Source organism: Anas platyrhynchos, chromosome 1, assembly GCF_047663525.1.
Source record: "Anas platyrhynchos isolate ZD024472 breed Pekin duck chromosome 1, IASCAAS_PekinDuck_T2T, whole genome shotgun sequence".
NCBI classification, from domain to species: domain Eukaryota; kingdom Metazoa; phylum Chordata; class Aves; order Anseriformes; family Anatidae; genus Anas; species Anas platyrhynchos.
This window is the reverse complement of record NC_092587.1, coordinates 42,309,229-42,326,599: the sequence shown is the minus strand read 5'-3', so window position 1 is coordinate 42,326,599 and position 17,371 is coordinate 42,309,229. Positions and strand designations below refer to the sequence as shown.

The 17,371-nt window shown below is 40.3% G+C and overlaps 1 protein-coding gene across 2 annotated transcripts in view; it reads left to right on the top strand.

Annotated features, from left to right (window-relative positions):
- LIN7A (lin-7 homolog A, crumbs cell polarity complex component) overlaps nt 1–17,371 on the top strand; it is a 58,400-nt gene that overhangs the window by 30,650 nt on the left and 10,379 nt on the right. The window contains exons 3-5 of one of the 2 annotated variants that reach the window (XM_027454138.3): nt 8,511–8,582; nt 10,945–11,154; nt 16,867–17,075. In XM_027454138.3, coding sequence (XP_027309939.1) covers nt 8,511–8,582; nt 10,945–11,154; nt 16,867–17,075 — 491 coding nt within the window. Of the gene's footprint in view, nt 1–8,510; nt 8,583–10,944; nt 11,155–16,866; nt 17,080–17,371 lie in introns of both variants that reach the window. The other variant, XM_027454141.3, reaches the window with a different exon arrangement.

The following is a 17,371-nucleotide window of genomic DNA, read 5'->3' as shown; positions in this document are numbered from 1 at the left end:
AGGATATAGATACAAGATGAGACTAATACCCTCAAACACTTCTGGTGGAGAAGGAAAGGTAATTGAAAGAGATGAAAGTGACCTAACTATGTCCAACAATTATAACTTGAAATTGGACAAATTTGGCTTAGAAATCATCCATTTTAATGGTAACGCTGTCAACTAGAAGACCAGTTTCCTAAACAAGCAGGAGGCTTTGAATTCACAGGCCTTTCTAATGACTCTGTAGTTCAACCAAAAGTTATAAATTGTTGAAGAAATTACCAAATGAGGTTCCATGGTTTATGGAACAAGAGGTTTAAGGGAGACCAGAGTCTCTCCTGGTCTTTGTAGTATTTAAAACATCTTTGTCCATTTCCATGGTAGGCTTACACTCTGAATTGAGTGCTAATGTACAGCTCTAGAGGTGTCTGTTCAGGTAGAACTAATGCATCCACCTCCACAGACATACAAATATATTGGGTTAAGAATGGAAAACATGAGGAAGAGGTTATGGGGAAGGAAAAATATACACAGAATAGAACCCGAAGAGGTAAAAACTAAAACCAAGTAGAGCGGAAAAAAGACAGGATGGTTTTGACTGCAGGTGGAAGTTTTCTGTCAGAAGCAAGGCATTCACAGGCACTGCAGTGGAAGTCAGCAGCTCCCCTGTGCAGCTTTGCACTGCAACTTCTCCCTGTCACAAAAGCAGCTAGCTTTCTGCCCCAAGGACTGGCCCACACCCATCAGGTGATATGGGTATATGGCAGAAGGATCATACTGAGGTGTAAGTAGATAATAATTTCTCTTGTATAACTTACCTTCAGTTCTGCAAGGGTGCACAGGTATACTGTTCCATTGACGTGACTACATAAATGCAGTGAAACTAATTAGGTCTGCCTTGCACTGGTTATTTTCATGCTATTTCTCACATCTATGCAGCCTGTCAGGCTCCTGTATTCCCTTCCTTGAAAGACCTCTTCCAAAAAAATATATGAAATTCCCTTCCACACTGAAGCAATAACAAAAATGGCAGACAAACTAAAGAAACTAAATACAAACAATGTCAATCTATGTGCTAAACATCACTCACCAATCTTTTTTGCAGGTTTCTTCATTATACCCTTTACCCTGCTTACATATGGCACACACTTAGGTTGTGACTTCTTGAAGGAAGGCTTTTGCGTCTTTATTTATATAGCATGATACTTCAGGCATTATAGAAACAGAGCTGATTTCTACCTCCTACACTTACGTTACCTTATGTGCTGAGAAAGCCCCAGCGTTTTCAAAGAGGTTATTTCCTCACTTGCAAATCTGAGCAAAGTTTATCTGGGCCTGCTACTTCACAGATCTAAATTACAATTTACTCTGTCTTGGGTTGTTTAGTTTTGTTTTGTTTTGGTTTGTTTGAATATTTGTTCATTGCTGCAGAATGATTTCTGCCTCTTGCCTTTTCCTTCCTGTTTAGACCAGGTTGTGCTAAAATCTGTTGAGCATTATCACTGTAGGTACAGCTGAACACAGAATTATATAGTATTGCATCAGGAGGGGAAACACTGAATACCTCTTACAGAAGTTAGTGGAATAGAATCTCTTTAATTAAATTGTAACTTCTAGAATCCAGCAGAATATATGCTGCGTCATGCAGGTTTTTTCAGAATGCTTCCTCTAGCCACCTTTATAAAGCAGGCTGCTAAGTGCCCTGTTACCCCTGAACCTCTTACTAAAGCTTCGCATCGCTGTAAATAGGCCAGCCCAGAACACGCTGTTTTGTTATGAGTCCATATGGAGTAATTTCTGTTAAGAAGCCAGCTCCTAAAGTACCTGTAAAGCAGCCCCCGTTCCTGTGCTTCAGTAACGCTAAACCAGCTGCTTTGCCTCCCAGCTGAATGCGTGGGGATGAGGACCATCGTCATGACAATAATACCTGCTGCATCTGACTTGCTACAGCGCCTGCTGGGAGAAGTAATAAAAAGTGCGCTTCTCTGTGCCAGCACAAGCTGCCACAGCACAAGGAGGATTCATTTCCAACTTCAATTTTTCTAGTTTTAATTTTCCTCCCTCGGTTCTCTTGTATTTTTTTAGTACCGAGGGAGAGGAACTTTAGATTATGGTCTCTGAGAAGATGACCTGCAGCAGCTGAAAAAGTCTGAGATCTATATGTGTGCTTTTAGTATTGATGAGAGTGCTGTAATCTCAGTGCTTCATGAAGGAAAACAGTGATGAGAATTTCTAGCTCCACAGCACAAATCAGAGCTGTACAAACAAACCCCCATATGCAGCATGCTTTTACCTAATGAACATACAGCATACAGAAGCTGACAGTCTGGGTACAATGTGCTGTGAGGGAAAATTATTCGAAAAGTCACTATTTACCGTAGCATTGCAGCTTTTCATCTTGAAATGTTGATGTTTCACCTGTAATTTCATCTCTGTTATTAACAAATTGTGGAAAATCTTCTTTCTAAGCACTAGACAGTCAGACTATGTATTATCAGCAAATGTTGCTAAACACCCATGTAGACTTTCAGACACTGCAAAAAGTGTCAAAATTAGAACTGTAACTCTTTTCTAAATTAGTGACATATATGTTACTTTTCTTTCTTCAACTCATTAATATTACATGATGATGTCTTTCCGAATGATTCATCTTTCATGGTCAACAGAGGTCACTGTTTTCAATCTTCTTTAGTAAATATCCTAAAGGAGTTTTTCCAAAGGAGTAGATTCTGCACCTTTATCATCTTCCATGCTGAGTGATATTTGTCCAAATAAGCAAATCTACAGATGTGACAGGACATAAGGAAGACATCAAGTGTACAGGTAATAGTAGGCACCAAAATAAGAGATTTTATAAAACCATGTCTATTAGTTGGCATGTACTATGGATTGAACAACAAGCTGTACTCATGCCAGGAGAATTCAAACACCACCTCATTTAGTTGGAGAACAAAGAGCACTTTCAGTTTATCTGTTCCGTGTACATACCAAGGGAACAGAATGGATTCTTCGTGCACAAAACATGCCTAAGGTGTCACTGAGATCACCCTGGATAAGGGGGTCAGTCAGTGGGACTACAGGTGCGTTATGAGTGCTCTCACTCCCAGTGGTGGTGACGGCAGCAGTAAGCACCACACGTGAGGCAGATCACAAAGCTGGTGAGGTCCCAGGGCTGTCTGAGGGTTTCTGAGCCCCAACTCCCTGGGGCTGTGTGTGTGGAGGCACAGAAGGCAAGAAGGCCTGCCAAGTGTTGTGTGGAGGTGGCTGAGGATGTGGCCAGTTCAAAATGGTGGGAAGCCACATGGTGCCTGCCCTCAGGGAGCACCACAGAGCAGGGGCAGCCACAGACAGGGCCAGGGCCAGGGCTGTTTGTGCATCAGTTGGTGTGGAAGGGTGTGCGAGGAGGGCAGCATGCTCTGTCAGTGGGCAGCCTGCTCTGCATGCCTGCTTTGCTCTCCAGCAGCTGTGGGTTGCAGCCCTGATGGAAGTTACTGCATGGAACCAAGAGAGGAGCACCTGTCTATCTGCTCACCTTCCACTACTGGGTAGGTACAAAGCCTTGGCTGTGGCAGGTGAGGGATGTGAAAAGAGGGAAAAAGGCATCCATGCAAGTTCTCCATCCAAGGTCAAGTCATCTGAGGCCTTGTAGCAAGGGCAACATCAAGACCACTACTGGGATAAAACAGTATTGAGTTGTATTCAAAGTTGACTCCTTGTCAAGGGAATGGAGGCTCTCATCTGCAGACCAGAGCTTTTTCACAGAAGTTTGCTGCCTCCCTTGGTCCCAGATGAGGGACGTTACCAGGAAGCTTTCAAGCATAATGCCTTTAGACCATTATGTGTGCCTCCTCTTTCAAATGGGTACCAACAACGTGGCTACAGAAAGCCTGAGGTCAATCAAGAAAGATTTAATGGCCCTGGGGAGGCAACTAAAAGATTCTGGAGTGCACACTGTTTTCTTCAGTCCTCACAGTAATGGGGAGAGACAGGGAAAGAAATAGGCAAGCCCTGGTCATCAATGCCTGGCTCCAAGCCTGGTTCCTCCACCAGAATTTTGGGTTTTATAATTATGGACAGGACCCATCTATCTCAATGGGGGAAATGTTTCTTGGCCCATAACCTGCTGAAACTGATTTGAGATGGCTTTATAGCTAGGATTGACTGGGGTGGGCGATGCCATTAGGAACACTGAAGTTATGCCAAAGGATGGTGCTGTCTGAGGGAGACAAGGTTAATGGGAGCATATGCCACTCCAGGGAGTGCAATGGATTCAGGAGCACCTCTAAGATGTTTGTATACCAGGTCCTTCTCTGCCTGTATGCCAGGCAGAGAAGGACCTGGGAGTGATGGTGGACAGTCGGCTGAATATGAGCCAGCAGTGTGCTCAGGTGGCCAAGAAGGCCAACGGCATCCTGGCTTGTATCAGAAACAGTGTGACCAGCAGGGCTAGGGAGGTGATCGTCCCCCTGTACTCGGCTCTGGTGAGGCCGCACCTCGAGTACTGTGTTCAGTTTTGGGCCCCTCGCTACAAGAAGGACATCGAGGTGCTTGAGCGGGTCCAAAGAAGGGCGACGAAGCTGGTGAGGGGCCTGGAGAACAAGTCCTACGAGGAGCGGCTGAGGGAGCTGGGGTTGTTCAGCCTGGAGAAGAGGAGGCTCAGGGGCGACCTTATCGCTCTCTACAGATACCTTAAAGGAGGCTGTAGAGAGGTGGGGGTTGGCCTGTTCTCCCACGTGCCTGGTGACAGGACAAGGGGGAACGGGCTAAAGTTGCGCCAGGGGAGTTTTAGGTTAGATGTTAGGAAGAGCTTCTTTACTGAAAGGGTTGTGAGGCATTGGAACAAGCTGCCCAGGGAGGTGGTGGAGTCACCATCCCTGGAAGTCTTCAAAAGACGTTTAGATGTAGAGCTTAGGGATATGGTTTAGTGGGGACTGTTAGTGTTAGGTTAGAGGTTGGACTCGATGATCTTGAGGTCTCTTCCAACCTAGAAATTCTGTGATTCTGTGATTCTGTGATATACCAGTGCACACAGTATGAGGAACAAATGGGATGACTTCCTTCTATGATGAGGTCGCTGGCTTGGTGGATGAAGGGAAGGCAGTGGATGTAATCTTTCTGAATTTCAGTAGAGCCTTTGATACTATCTGTCATAGCATATTTATGAACAAATTGTCCAGCCATGTGGCAAACAGGTTCATGCTACACTAGGTGATGAACTGGTTTGATGGTAGAGCTCAAAATAGTGAATGGTGTTTCATCTGGCTGGCAGACAGTCACCAGTAGTGTTCCCCAGGACTCAAGTCTAGAGCCAGTCCTGTTGAACATTTTTATCAGTGATCTGGAGTGGAATGCATCCTCAGGAAGTTTGCTGATGATGAACTGGGAGGTGCTGCTGACTCCCTGCAGGGATGAGAGGTCTTGCAGAGGGATCTAGATGCATTGGAGCATTGGGCAATCATCAACAGCATGAAGTTAAGCGAAGGAAAATGCTGGGTTCTGCACCTGGGACAGAGTAATGCCATACACAAGCACAGAGAGGGAGACGAGTGGCTGGAGAGCAGCTCAGCATAGAGGGACGTGGGGTGCCGGTCAGCAGCAGGCTCAGCAGAAGCCAGCAGTGTGCCCTGGCAGCCAAGAGGGTAAACTACATTTTGGGTGTGCTGAACAGCATAGTCAGCTGGTCAAAAGAGGTAATTCTCCCACTACATTTAGTGTTGGTGCATCCTCACCTTGAATATTGCTTGCAGTTCTGGTCTCCACAATATGAAAAGGATGTTAAGGTCCTTGAAAACATCCTGAGGACAACAAAGCTGGTAAAAGGGCTGGCAGGCGTGTCTTACGAGGAACAGCTGAGAGTCAACCTCATTGCTCTCTGCAGCTTCTCGAGGAGAGGAAGCAGTGACAAAGGTGCTGGTCCCTTCTCCCTGATAACCAATGACAGGACAGGTGGAAATGGCATAAAGCTGCACCAGGGGAGGTTCAGACTGGACATAAGGAAAGATTTCTTTACCGTGAGCAGTCAAACAGTGGAAGAGGTTTCCTAGAGGTGGTTGTTACTTCATGCCTGCCAGTGTTCAGTGGGTCTTTGGATAATGTCCTCAATAACATGCTTTAACTTTTGGTTAGCGCTGAGCAGGTCAGGTAGTTGGACTTGATGATCTTTGAAGGTCCCTTTCAACTGATCTGTTCTATTCTAAATATTATGTGTAGGCTTCAGTATGCTTTTTGTGCATTGCTAGAATGAGCAGTATGAACCTTAGCAGAAATTTAAGGGACTTGGCGGAATAACCAGTCTGTGCTTGGTTGTTAAACACAGTTAATAAAAAAAAAAAGTCATTTAGGTGTATGTTTTATGCTTATTTATCTCAAATTATGTTAAGCATTATGCAACAATCATTATGTAGGAGAGTTAGGTGAGCTATATTCTCAAGCAGATATTCGAGACTAGTAGCACCTGTAGTCTTACAGAGAGTGAGATTTAACACGGAAGGTTTATTTTTTTAAGAGCAATAATGAGTTTGTTCTTTCACCAGAACACAAGTTATCTACCAGGATATTGGGTGTTACGAAGCCTGTTAGTTACCTGTTAGTTACCTATTAGTAGGATGTAGGCAATATGTAGTTACATGACATCAAACCTAGCTAATAATCACATAAAGTGTCATCAGCTCGCCTTTGTGTAAGCTTCTACCTAGTAATGAATATCATGTCAGTAACTGTTCTTATATATGAAATGTTGTGACCTGTTTTCAAAACAATTTAAGGTCATAATTATTTGATAATTAAATACATGCTTTTAGACGTTCTAGCCAGCCACAACATTTATGGCTGTGCAAGAAAAAATGATATGGACAGCCTACTCTCATGATTTAAGATAAAGGGGAACCTGCAAGTATTGATAAAATAGAGCATTACCAGTGGTTCAATGCAGTATGGGTTTTGAAGCAAGAAGTATTTAATGATTCATAACTGCAGTTGCACAGTAGTTGTTTTATATAATGAATTATTTGTTCCTAAACCATAATACTTACAATAAATGTTGAACTAATCTTTGCAAGGTTATACTGAGAATGTAGACTCAACCCATTTTATGATGGCATAACCCAGTAAAAAGCTAAAGCAAACCAGAGACCCTTTAGAAGCTGTAAAATATCTTTTTCCATATTTTTAATTAAGGGCAAAATCCTGGCCTCAACTGAAAGCAAGGTCAATTCTACCAATGCAAGAAAAATTTCATTTCAAATATAGAAATGGGGAGAGATTAATAAATATGATAGTGTATGACACATCATCAGACTAGTGTGATGGGGAAGTTTTGCCTATCAATGGGACAAGCTGTTGCTTATAGGTCAATTCAATACAGGATCTGACACCCTGTCTGCCAAAGTAGCACTGACATTACCAAATAGGGATGTTTTGGAACTCCTGCTAAAGTATCACCAGACCAGTGAAAGGTAAATATAGTGTGTAAAGTACAATTGAATCTGCAGTCCTCAAGGACCCCAAACAAGAGATTGCTGTAAATGCTAACATACTTTACCTGCAAAGGTTCTCTATGAGGAATAAAACCTATGACATACAGCACATGAAAAGATGAAATTCCTGATGAAGTAGGTCAAGACAATGCCCAGAGTAAATCAATGACATACAGTTTGCTGGTTTTATGGGAGGATTAAATAAGAGATTTTGTTTGAATGCATTCACCTTTGTCTTTCAAAAAATTGTCCATATGTCTTATATAAATATTATTATTTTTAAGGCTGATTTCAAAACAACTAGTATCAAGCTAGTATCAAGGCACTTTTTTATATTTTTCATTTAAGGGTAAGACAAATCTATAGAACAATACCAGTTTTCCTGCCTGCAGAGAGACTTTTCCTTTTTCCTTACTGAAAATGTTTAAAAGGGAGAGTTAAGGACCGGAGACAGGAGCCAAAAAGTGTATATCAGAAAAGACAACACAGGGAAAGTTATGTATGTTGGCAGTGTTGGCTTTATGCCCTTTATATGAATGTACAATTATGTTGTAAAGGATTACGTTACCCATTTTCCATGTCTGACCTAACAGACTGCCAGCACTTTTGCCTACTCACAGCTGTGGTTGATGAAAACTGGTACCTCTTTATTTCACCGGAAAGGTGACAGAACAAAGAAGCCAGGGGTGGAGGGTAAGATACCTCTCTGACCAATTCAGATCATTTGAATTTGGATCAGTTGCAGGGAGACCCTGGTTTCTGGATAACACCGAACTCAGTTGTCTCAGTTTTGTGAAATGGTGTGCTAGAGAAGTGAAGGGAAAAGCATTGGCAGATGAACAGTTAAGACTGAAAAGTGTCTTGAGAAATATAGATTGATGTTTTCTGTAAACTTAAGCATGAACATGTTTAGCAGACATTCAACTGTGTGGATTGCATGAATTCAGCATTAACATTGTCTGATGAGGGAAAGGGACTGTCCTGTCTCAGTTAATATAAAGTCCTTGTTTTGTTTCTATAATTAATTTCATTTTGTTTTCATGAACATTTTAGGTGTATCAATACATGCATGAAACCATAACTGTTAATGGCTGCCCCGAGTTCCGAGCCAGGGCCACTGCAAAGGTAGGATACGTGCAACTGTTGAAGTACGTGGTACCAAAGTGACCTAGTAATTGACTGTGCGCGTGTGTGTTTCAGGTATTCGTGTGTACACTGTAAGAAAATTTAGACATCAGTGGCAGCCCAGAGTCTAGAACCAGTGCTACTTCCCAGGTAACAATCATAATGGAAAATTTAAACCTTTATGCTGCTTCTGTAGCTTAAGAAAAGAGAATGATTTTATGGAATTTGATGTTTTTTGAAAAGCCGCTTTGCAAAAGCAAATCTACTGGTTCGTTCTATGGAAGTCTGCCTGCAACAACCTATATTTTAATGGACTATTTTCCCGTACAGCTCATCCAGTGAGAACACAATGATTTAGGAGGTAGCAAGTATGCAGTCAAAATTCCACTTCAACTAACAGGAACTATAGGTGCTGAGCAAGTAGTGAGGATGAATGTTGACAGAAATGACCAGATCAAGAGACTCCACAGCCAAAAGCAAGCCCACTTCTTCTAATGCATTGCCTGTTTTAATAAAGTATTTTGTCTCTCTATCCATATGAACCTGCCTTTCTCATATCCTTAGACCATGACAGTTACCTTATTGCAACTGTTAAAATGATAATCTTCTAAGGAAATTCACACAACTATGGAGGAATACGTTCTGTGTGCTGGCATGTAGCGTGCTCTATATTTTCATAACATGCACAAAGAGAGATGCTTTCAAACAGGGACGTCCACCCACCATGGCTTTCTTTTTCCCATTATCATTTTGTGCTCAAGACTATCTTCTGGATGGTAAAGCAGGTACTATGCAAAACAGTTAAACCTGCAAAAGCCATAAATCCGTATTAGAAATATTTCATGTTGGTCCCAATCCTGTGAATTTAGTGACAAAACTGCCAGAAATCTTAATGGAACTAAGATCTTACCATTATGTATTTGCATTAGGGATTTTCATTTAAAGCTGTATCGGAAGATGAAGATCGGGAGTATGTTATAAAAAGATTTCTACAGTGTTTTATAGAAGCAAGCCCAATAGGAGCCAGCAAATAACCTATTACACACAAAATTGCAGTATGTTTTCCTTTCTAAGTAGAACATTCCTTTCTGAAGGCTGTTCTGATTTTAACCTTGTTCTGAGAGAAGCTTAATGGACAATGTAAATTTTTAGGTCTATGCTACTATACAGAGAAATGTGTATAGGAGATCCTGATTTGTCTACACTGCAGGTAAACATAGAAATTATTACTATGTTGTATAGTAAATGGGGAAATATCCAATTAGTGTTTGCCATTCTCATTTCTTATTCATATAGAACAGCAGGGTTACAGAGCAATGTTTCAATATCGCAATTTCCTGGTTATTTCTGGGCTGTCTGCATTGCATTCTCCTAGTGCATTCATGTCTGACATAAAATGTGTGCATGATGACAAGGTCTGCATGTGCAAAAACATGTAACTGAGAATGATCCATTATGTCACATCATCCACTAGCTTCTATTAAGCATAAGCATTATTAGGATGCTCAGAAAGTATTAGCGTAATGCAGAATTGTACTAGCAGGTTGGGCTACAAACACACGTTGAAAAGGATAAAAGAATTTCCTAATGTTTATTTAATGATTTACTGAGATCTATAATTAAAGTAGGAAAACACAGTGAAAAATGAAATACAATGTGTCATAATTTTCTGAGTGCAAGCTTTACAGTTGTATGTTTTTTTTTTCCATAATAACAATCTGTTTTTAAAATTGATTTACAAATCTATTGTCTTAAGGTGTAATTTTTCAATAAAAGTTTTGATCTGATTATATTATAAAAAATCATATTCCTGTTCCAGGAGTTATTTAGTTACTGAGATTTCATGAAGATTAAAATTAAACTTTAAAAAAATAATACTCTTTTAGGAATTTTTCTGTTCTCACAGAATAAAGTAACCAATTACGCACCTCCAAAAGCAGAGCAGAGAGTAAAGAATTCAGTTCATCCACTTGATATTTCAACTAGGAACACAGTACAGATCACATCATCTTATCCAACAGTAACACTTTTTCCATGTGAAAAGGCAAAGAAGCAGCTCACTAGTGATCATAAATGTTCACCACCGCGCAGTCAGGCTTCCTGGTGTCTCCTTCTGGCTCTGCTGCTAACTTTCTGCGTTATCTTTGATAAGTCACTTAAATTCTCTGTTCCTCTGCTTATTCCTTTATTTCAAAAGCATTGGCATGGAACTTAATTTTTGCAAAGTGCTTTCAGACAATCAGAAAAAAGGCAGAATAAGATACTTGAATGTTTTCACTGGACTTAATTCTTCCTGCAAAATGATCAACAGAGTGTATAAGTGTTCTCTCTGCATAGCCAAATGGCTCTTTTTTTCTTCCAGGCAACAGTTGCTGCTTTTGCTGCAAGTGAAGGCCATTCACACCCGCGAGTGGTGGAGCTGCCAAAGACTGATGAAGGCCTGGGCTTTAATGTGATGGGAGGAAAGGAACAAAATTCACCTATTTATATTTCTCGCATCATTCCTGGAGGAGTGGCAGAAAGGCATGGAGGGCTCAAACGAGGGGACCAGCTGCTTTCAGTTAATGGAGTGGTATGTTGAAGTTTGATAGACATTTCATTTTCATCTGGATTTTAATTTTTCACAATTGTTCTGATACCATGATAGAAAATGCAATACATGAAATAAAAAGAAATAGCTCTGTGAGAGACCTTCAGTGTGCATTTGTGGTGCAGTGAGGCAAAGCTACATGGACAACTTTGTGCCACTACAATTTCTGTTGGAGTGGAGGTTGCTTGAAGAACTTTATTTTAAATTCACACCACATGCTGAATTTACAGGGAAGCTATGTCTTTCTAATTGTTAATTCTGCAAATTTCTTCTGTGGTAAGAGCATTAAAACGGGCTTTGTCATTTTTGCACTCCATATCCTCTGAGGCACACAGATCTTTCTAAGTACAATGATGCCTCAGTGGCAGTAGTCTTGTGACCTTCAGAGAATTCGAAAACATAAAATAAAAGAAATTTGATATGCACATTTGCTGCTGATTTCCTGTGGAAAGTACATTCTGGATTTCTTTCAATGACATTCATCCATCTATGAAACCTTTATAAGAGAATCAGCTGTACAGATGAACAAATACAGGGAGCCTGTATGGTCAGTAAAAAGGTAAATTTTTACATAGTCATTCTGCACTTAAGTCAGTACTGCAAGATGGAGTGTTTTGCTGTAGTTTCACTACAATGAAATGAATGTCAGTATGGAGGTAAAAATAAAAAGGCTGCTGGAACAGAGGAAAAGCAGGTTCCACCTATATAATGTGGGTCACATTTTACCTTTCACTTTGCCTTTTATTCCCTTTTACAAGGGAACGTAAATACTAAAAATGTAAGCATATTCATTCATATAACCCCACAATTCTCTTAATGAAAACATAATAGTTTTTCATGCAAAACCTACATCTAAACCTCGTATTTAAATACACCAAGGGGAGTTATGAGCAATTTCCAAATCCAGTCATAAATATAAGACTTTCCAACTTAAATTTTCTGCTTCTTGCAAGCTTGTAAAGAATGAAGAAAATGCCGTATTTTATACGCTTTCATGTTGTCATCTGTTTCTTTCAAACAATAGGTTTTCCCCTTATCTTGAAACAGTATCAGAGCAACACTTCAGACAGACTTTCTACCATTTCATTATCAACAATCTTATTCTCAAAAAAGAAACAATAATTCTGCAAGCTTGCTAGCCCCAGTACACAATGAGAAGAAGACAGAAAACAAAGACAAGTCACTACAAAGATTATTTAGTCTCAGGGAAAATGAAATCAAGTGAACATTTAATAAGTAAATTGCCTGAACTTCACTTTCTGGAAGTAGATCAAATAATTTCGTGATTGTTCAGCTTTCTGTAGGTGACTAAAGATGCAGGTGAAAAGAGTTTATATACTCTAACTGATGTATGATTCTCAAAAAGCCCTTTTACTTTCAACAACATGTAGGCAGATACCGGGCAGGAAAGTGGTGAACCTTCGAACATCTAGATATATTGACTTTGGCTCTATTGTCACCTCTATTCCGTGATAAGCTTCAAAAAAATTCACAAATGTGCTCTACAATATGGATTAAGCTAATATAGCAGAAAACACCATAAAATTTCCTGTTGCATGTAGGCATGCAAGAAAGTCAATTCTGAGTTACAACAGAGCTATTTTTGTGTTTGAAGTCTAAATAACAGAATTTGAAGTTTGAATTACAATTGCATACTTGAAATAATGCCTATGAGCAACTGTTCATAAACCAATATTGGGCTTATTTAAGCCCATACAAGATAAAAGACAAAAATTATAGAAGTAACAATTTGTTTGCAGACAGCTTGAGACAGGAGGAAAAAGGTCTAAATTTAACATTGTTCAGTGGGACTAGTTCACTCTGTGCTTCTCTCAATTTAACTGGAGAAAAGCAAATAATACACAGTATGTACAATACAACAGACGGCTCAGCAGTGGAACATGGAATGAAAATGAAATATCTGTAACTTGTTTACACTCAGAAGTTGGTGGTTATCCAACTTTATAATTATCAACGTAAAATTAGAGCTGTGTGTTCAGAATCCAGATTTGATATCCCAGCATGACTGGGACGACTGTTCCTTGAGCTGTTTCACCGGATATTAAAAAAAATGACTTCTCATTACACTGGGGATTTTGTTGCATACTTTTGTCCCACACCCCCTAAAAGTAAAGGAAATTGAAAGCAGTAAGCCCTGCAGATGGCTCAGCAAAGGCTCTTGCTGGTGACTGTTCATACCTGGCAAAGATTCTATGTTTATCAAGTACCTGGTGTGAGTCAGATATAGACAGGGATGCAAAATAGATTTGTAATGGCAAATTTCTCACCCAAGCATTTTCTTGCAGTTACCTAATAGAAAATTCTTCTCTGTTTCTCAACTTTTGGATAACAACCAGATTTCTCTTTTTTGTCTGCAAAGGAATGGGTTTTTGTTTTGTTTATGTGTATGACAGATATGCATGCCTGGATACTTTAAAGATTGGTGTTTTCCTGCACCATGTCTGCAGTTCTTTTAGCTCTTCCTGTCTCTGAAACCTTTTGTCATTCCTTTTGATACAATCTGCCAATGCAGTAAGGGAAAATAAATACATGAATAACATGAATATAAATAAATATATATATAACCAAAAATTATGTATTAAAATATATATTCTGAAACAAATGTATTAAATCCCATGTTTGGTGGGCAGGTCTAGAGTACCATGAGAGTCATATCCTTGCCATGTCCCCAGCCACTGTAATCCAGGCAGCAAAATCCCTTGTGCAGCTGTGACTGAACCCAGCAGGAGTCCTTTGTCAGCAGAATTTGCAGAGGTGGGAAAAGTCAAGCAGCAAAACAACTTTCTTTGCTGGTATAAGCTCTTTTCCCTACTCCAAGGCGCTCTTTTAGTTGTGCAGCTACAGCTACACAAAGCATTTCAGAGGCCTTGAAAATATGAGTAGAAGCAATGGTGAAGATGCTAATAGCAAGTACAGCAACGATATTTAAAAGCAGCTGAAAAATAGCTGTTAAGATCTGAGCTGGGTAAGTTTGGTAAGTAGGATTCATATTTAGCAACACAGTCTTTTACTTTGGCTTTGTTAGTTTCCCCATTTTCGTTATGGTTCAGAGCTTTAGGCTCAATTCTTTATCATTACTGTTCAAATCAATGGGAGTTTTCCATTGACCTGAATAGCAACAAAATCAAATCCTTCATTCTAATTAAAAAGTACTGCCTGTAAACTGGAAGAACAAGGCCGGAGGCGAGTGGAAAATAAAACAGGCAATCAGGAATTAAATTAAATACAGATTACTAATTTGGATGAAGTGTTAAAGTACACCATCTTGTAATTCCTTTAAAGAACAGACACAATCACAGTTGCTTATTGATGTCAGTTAAAACCATCCAAATCTTGGAAAGCCAATGAATATTTTAGCTTCTCTGCCTAGCTTGGGGAACTTATTTTTTTTGTCATAGCCTGTTGTAAGTCCATATTGTTCCACAACAAAACTGATCACAGCAACACTGAATAGTGTCATTTTCTTCGAATGTCCATGCCACATCATACTGGCTGTGATTTACAAGAGAAAAATGAAATGCAGAATAATGCAGTTTTATACAGTTCTTTTAATGGTGAGAAGTGGGTTTACAAAAGCCAGTATTACCATGTCACAAAGTAACGAGTTGTGCATCTATAACTTCCTATTTCTGCTCTTTTTGGAGCATCAGATACACTCACTGTTTCTTATGCAGCAACAATTTCTTCTTCAAATATTTTTGACAAAATTATTTTTTCACCAAATTAGTTATGGGTGGCAGAGTTTGTTGAGCAGATTTATCCCAATCACATTTTGTAACACATCGGGTTATCACAAATAATGAATTCTCTTTAAGATCTTTTAATAGGAGACCTACTGGAGGAATTTCATGAGCATACAGTTGAAAATCATAAAGCCATTTATTTCTCTCAGTGATCAATGGATATTTATTTCAGGGTTTCCTCTGTTTCTGGTAGTCATTTCGGCACTTAAAATAACATTCATTATCACAGAATCACAGATTATCTGAAATTCAGAGGGACCTTTGGAGATCATCTAGTACAACCTCGCTTTTCAAGAAGGGTCCCCTAGAGCACATTGCCTAAGTCTATTTTTCTAAGTTGAGTTGTTCTTAAAGCATCTTACATTTCTGTAGAAACGTGGTTCCAGTGAGTTGACCGACATATGAAATAATTATTTGGATGAGTATGTTGAAGGACATTTAACAAGGGCCAGGAAGATAAACAGCAAAGTGATAAGCTTGAATGGTGTTGTTTATATTATTTATGTAGAAGTGCATTGTGTCTGTTTTTTGAAACTTTTAAATCATTATTGCTAGCTCATAATGTGCCACAGCAGAAGTAATTTTTATTCATTCTGTTCTTGCACAATGTTACTCAGTCAAATAGGTGAGATGAAAATAGAATTTTCTTCTAACATCTGACAGTTGCTATAACAATGCTAAGTTATTCTTTTAGCATGAATTGAGCATCAAATATTTTGAACGCTGCTGCTTCTCTTTGGAGGCTTATGGGTATAGTTTCATTTTAAATAGCATGGTATACATAGAAGTTTTAAAACAGCATGCAGTAAAACTTTGATTTCTTATTTTATGTGGGAAGAAATTGGCTTATTTTTTAAATGGTCTAAAATCCATTTGAAGATCTCTGTTGTGCAGGCTTTTTTCTGTGCAGAGATACTTTTGTTTGTTGGAATACATCCTACGACACGTGGGCAATCACAGACCACTAGAAAATGTCACCCTTGCTCCTAAGGTGTGGAACAATCAGCATGCCTGAAAAGCACTCCAGTCAATCCATTTAATGGTAGAAATTATATATTCTTTTCACAGCCAAATCACCTCCCCCTTTTGGAAATTTACTGTTTCAAACAATGCTGGCACAGAAATCAGAGCTTGTGCCCCTTTGGGTGTAGGTTTGACTTCACAGCAGATACCATGTTGCTACAAAACATGTTCCAGCAAGGGAGGGAAAATATATATGTTCCTTAAGCAAGGACTTGAAATGTTTCAGTTGTTAGTGTTTGATTGCATACAACTAACTAGATAAAGACTGGTTTATTTCCAACAGAACCAGTGTTATATCTATGTTGAATGTGTGAGCAGTCCCATTAACTTCCTAGCACACGGGATGTCCCTAGGAGCGGTGGCCGTGCTCCTTTTCCTGCAGCTATGTGACTGCCAAATCACCACGTGCAATTCACAGCAGGATCCAGGCAGGACCAGGATGTGAGAAAGACATCCTAATTTCAGACTTGCAATTTCTTCATTTCTTACCAACATGTAAATAAGATTCCGTGTTCGCTCTATTACATTTTATTTTTCTACCTTGCAAATAGATTGGTTGGGTTTTTACTGCAGGGGTTGTTGTTTTGTTTTGCTTTGTTTTTTTGACATTGTTTGCATAAAACATGCAGAGTATTTACCCTCCTTTTCACATAGATCATAGGTTAGGTTTGTAAAGCAACCTAAAACAGATTTGGGTTATTTAATGTTTGAAAATGAATACATTTCACAATAGCGCAGAAATCTTACTTAATTCCACACTTTGCCTTAATGGCTCCTTGAAAACTGTATGGTCTGTAAATTTCCTAAAACACTGGCAGTCTTTCCATGGCACCATGTATAAAATAAAGAGCAGAGCTCTAGATCAAAGCAGCATTTTCGCTGTTAAATCTGTGCTCCTTGCCTCCAGAGCGTGGAAGGGGAGCACCACGAGAAGGCAGTGGAGCTGCTGAAGGCGGCTAAGGACAGCGTCAAGCTGGTGGTGCGCTACACTCCCAAGGTGCTGGAGGAGATGGAGGCTCGTTTCGAAAAACTGAGAACAGCGCGGCGCCGGCAACAGCAGCAATTGCTCATTCAGCAGCAGCAACAGCAGCAAACTACACAGCAAAATCACATGTCGTAGGTGAGAGTATTCATTGTCTTCCTTAAGGCCCTCTGGCAGGGCAGGGCCTCACAGCAGGGCCTGTCCCACGACCAGCCAGGGGCACCGGGGCAGCCCCAGCCTGGGCACAGGGCACCTCTCTGGGGACAGGAACAGGACAAGGCCAGGCAGGGCCGTGGCCCATGGGTGGGCCCAGATGAGCAGAGCCCGTGGCCTGGCAGGGCAGGGGCTGGCAGCCCTGGGGGTGATGAGGAGTTCTGGGCATGGGGTGGGTGGGGGAGCCATGGGGGTGGGCCGGGGCAGGGCTGGTTGT